Source organism: Gossypium raimondii, chromosome 3 (assembly GCF_025698545.1).
Source record: "Gossypium raimondii isolate GPD5lz chromosome 3, ASM2569854v1, whole genome shotgun sequence".
Classification (NCBI taxonomy): domain Eukaryota; kingdom Viridiplantae; phylum Streptophyta; class Magnoliopsida; order Malvales; family Malvaceae; genus Gossypium; species Gossypium raimondii.
This window is the reverse complement of record NC_068567.1, coordinates 51,570,729-51,573,727: the sequence shown is the minus strand read 5'-3', so window position 1 is coordinate 51,573,727 and position 2,999 is coordinate 51,570,729. Positions and strand designations below refer to the sequence as shown.

At 34.8% G+C, this 2,999-nt stretch overlaps 1 protein-coding gene across 1 annotated transcript; it reads left to right on the top strand.

Annotated features, from left to right (window-relative positions):
* Window positions 1-366: 366 nt before the first annotated feature.
* Window positions 367-1,274, top strand: LOC105794625 (cyclin-dependent protein kinase inhibitor SMR6). The gene has a single exon (XM_012623891.2). It carries the CDS (start codon window positions 720-722, stop codon window positions 1,044-1,046), a length of 327 nt encoding a protein of 108 aa, XP_012479345.1. The 5' UTR covers window positions 367-719; the 3' UTR covers window positions 1,047-1,274.
* Window positions 1,275-2,999: the final 1,725 nt, after the last annotated feature.

Sequence of the window (2,999 nt, the reverse complement as noted above, 5' to 3'; positions counted from 1 at the left end):
TTAAAAAATTTTAAAATATAAAATATTTTCATTCACTTACATCATAAATAAGATAAAATCTAGCATTATATATTATATTGTTATAAAAAATTTTGTCACTCCATTAATAATTGATATATTTTTATAAATATAATTTTAATATAAAACATTTTCATTCACTCACAAAATCTAATATTATATATTATATTGATTTAATATTAAATTTATTTGGTGGTTATTCAAATATATTCTTATATTTGTGCTATAGTAAAAATATAATATGAGTGTTTAGTTTTAGGTATGGCTTTGCTCATGTCATGTCACGAGTTTCCTCGGGTTCTCTTTTTATCTCTCACTCTCTCTCCCTGATTGGTATAAACACAACATTCAACGTTGCCCCCTCGTTTCCCCTATAACTTCCTCCTTGCAATTTACTGCCATTAATTTCTACTATTATTTTTGTTTATTTAAAGCCCTTCTCATTTAGCTGCACAACATTTCAATTTCTCTCATCTTCTTCCTCCCCTTCTTCTCTTTCTTCCATTTCCATTCCATAACTTTCCTTCTGCTTTCCTATTGATTCTCTCCGCAAAAAGAGAAAAAAAAAAGAGAAAGAAAAGCCTAATCTTTATTCTTTCTTCTTTATTCCCTTACTTATTCCTTCCCGGTTAAAGCTACACTATTTATAGTTGAAACTTGAAACTTGGATTTGGGGTTTGTCTTTTTATCCAATCCAAGATATGGGGGTTTCAGGGAAGCCTCAAGTGGATGCAGGGTTAGAATCCGAAGGCAAAAAATGGGTCATTGCTGGGATCTCTTTACGAGCTCCTTTGAAGCCTATTTACACACATCCAGTGGATGATCAGAGAGATAAAGATAGCACTGATGACAAAGAAGACGAATCCTGTTCCACCACTCCCACGGGACAAGAAGCTAGGATTCCAACCTTACTCACATGTCCACCTGCTCCAGTCAAGCGTAAACCTACTTTGAAGTGTAATTATGGAAGTGTTAGAGAGTTCTTTACTCCACCAGATTTGGAGACTGTCTTCATACGCCATGTTTAAACACCTAACTCATACTCTCACCAAACCAAGCTTGGACCAATTTGCATAAAAGCTTCATAGCTTTTGCATCTCTACCTCTATTGTCATCTGTTTATCATTTTTTTGGTACTGTTACTCTTACTTTTTTTTCTTTCTAATTTAGGGTATTTAAATTGTAGTGATCACTAGAAGTTCACGTACAGGGGGAATCCATAAATAAATAACATGTGGAAATTTAACTTCTTTTGAGTTCGTTCTTAGGTTTCCTGTTTTACCTTTTAAGTTTCTATATCTGTAGTAAGTAATTATTTCCTCTAGCTTGTTGTGTTAATTATCTATAATAGAGAAAAAGCATCCAGTTTTCAATTAAGAAATGGTGTGCATTTGGGTTTAACTTTCTTCCAGTTTATATGATCTCTTGCTGCTGTTATTAATGTTATAGCTTCTGCTTTGTACTCTCTTTTTGTTTGAAAGTTGAAACTGTATGTGAATCATGTTCATGTGGGGAGACACATGCAAGTCAACATCTAAGCAAAGTTAGAACTTATTCCAAAAGTTGGTAAAAAAAAAAGGTTAGAGACTCACCCTAAAAAAGTGACATATCCATCCAGTTTATGAAATCATCTTTGTAATAAATTCGAACTTTAATTTCAACATTTGCAATCGTCACCACTTTGTAATGGTAAATCCCTTTTCAAATGGCAAGGAAGATGCAGCACGGATGCTTCACACAGCAGGTGATTGACTGAGACAAATCTCCTACAAAAGGCTTAGCCCAAAGACCCACCGGAGAGAGGGGGGGCCGGTCTCTGCCATAATCCCATCTTTAGACTTAGAGCTTAGCTTTTGAGTGCCCCACCAAACATGACCGATGACCCCCCACCCACCTCGGACTCTTATGATAGTGGGAAGGTTCTTTGTAATGCTTTTCACCTTTTTGTGATAACTCAATCTCCCCCTAGAAAAAGGACAAAGAACATGTGGGAAGACTTGGATTAGAATCCTATGCAGGGTTTGAATGGACCTTATTTAACTCTTTCAACCCCTCAAGTTCTGCCCACCAATAATTGACAATGTCACTTGCATTTGCATATGCATCTCTATTTCTGAAAGTAACTTTATACTACTAATTATTCAAATATTATTTTTTGAATTAGGATAATGGGGCTGGAATGGAATGTTTATTATCAAAAACAAAGTTAACCATTTGTTTAAAACTGAAGAATGTGCAGGCGTAGTTAAAAAAATGACAAGGGGGTCTTAACCTAATTTGGACTTCATTTTTATAGACTTTAAAGAAAGCTTTATCGGGATCGGAGCTCTGAGATTGAAGCAATCATGTTTGAACACGTTTAACAAAGAGTACGAATCTCCTGGTGTTGGCCTCTAGAGACATCATTTTAGATTAGTTTATTATTCATTAAAATTAAACTAACCCAATAGGCCAATACTTAGTGGTATTATTGGAGACCCACATGGGAGTATGGGTGGCTAATTTGTCATTGAGTGTTAAAAAAAAAAAAACTTTTTTAAGTAATACATTCTTCTTGAGCCTATTTTTCACCTGTACCATGGGAGGAGACAAGGGAACAATGGGGTAAATCATGCAAGAATATGCTGAGAATTAAGAGAGTCAAAATGAATTAATTACTATATGAGCTAAATAATTAACACTACATCAATTGTAAATAAAGGAACATCAATAATGATGGATCCTTGTGATGATCAGCCTTGAACCTGGCATATGCCCCCTAGTTAGAGCTATACAGTAGGGTACTGAAATCTGAGTGTAAATCTCTACTACTGCCATTATATATACATCACGTGATATCCACCAGAACATAATGCAAAAATCATATCCCAATTCAATTCCTTTGCCACTTGAAATTGTAACACAGCTTTACACAAAGTCGTTTCCAAACCCTCTATAAATACTGAAAAAGCCTTAAAATACTGTTGGAGAGCGCTAGCAAA

What these genes read in the sequence shown, in the direction of transcription:
- LOC105794625 (XM_012623891.2), top strand. Translation starts at nt 720, where the DNA reads ATGGGGGTTTCAGGGAAGCCTCAAGTGGATGCAGGGTTAGAATCCGAA.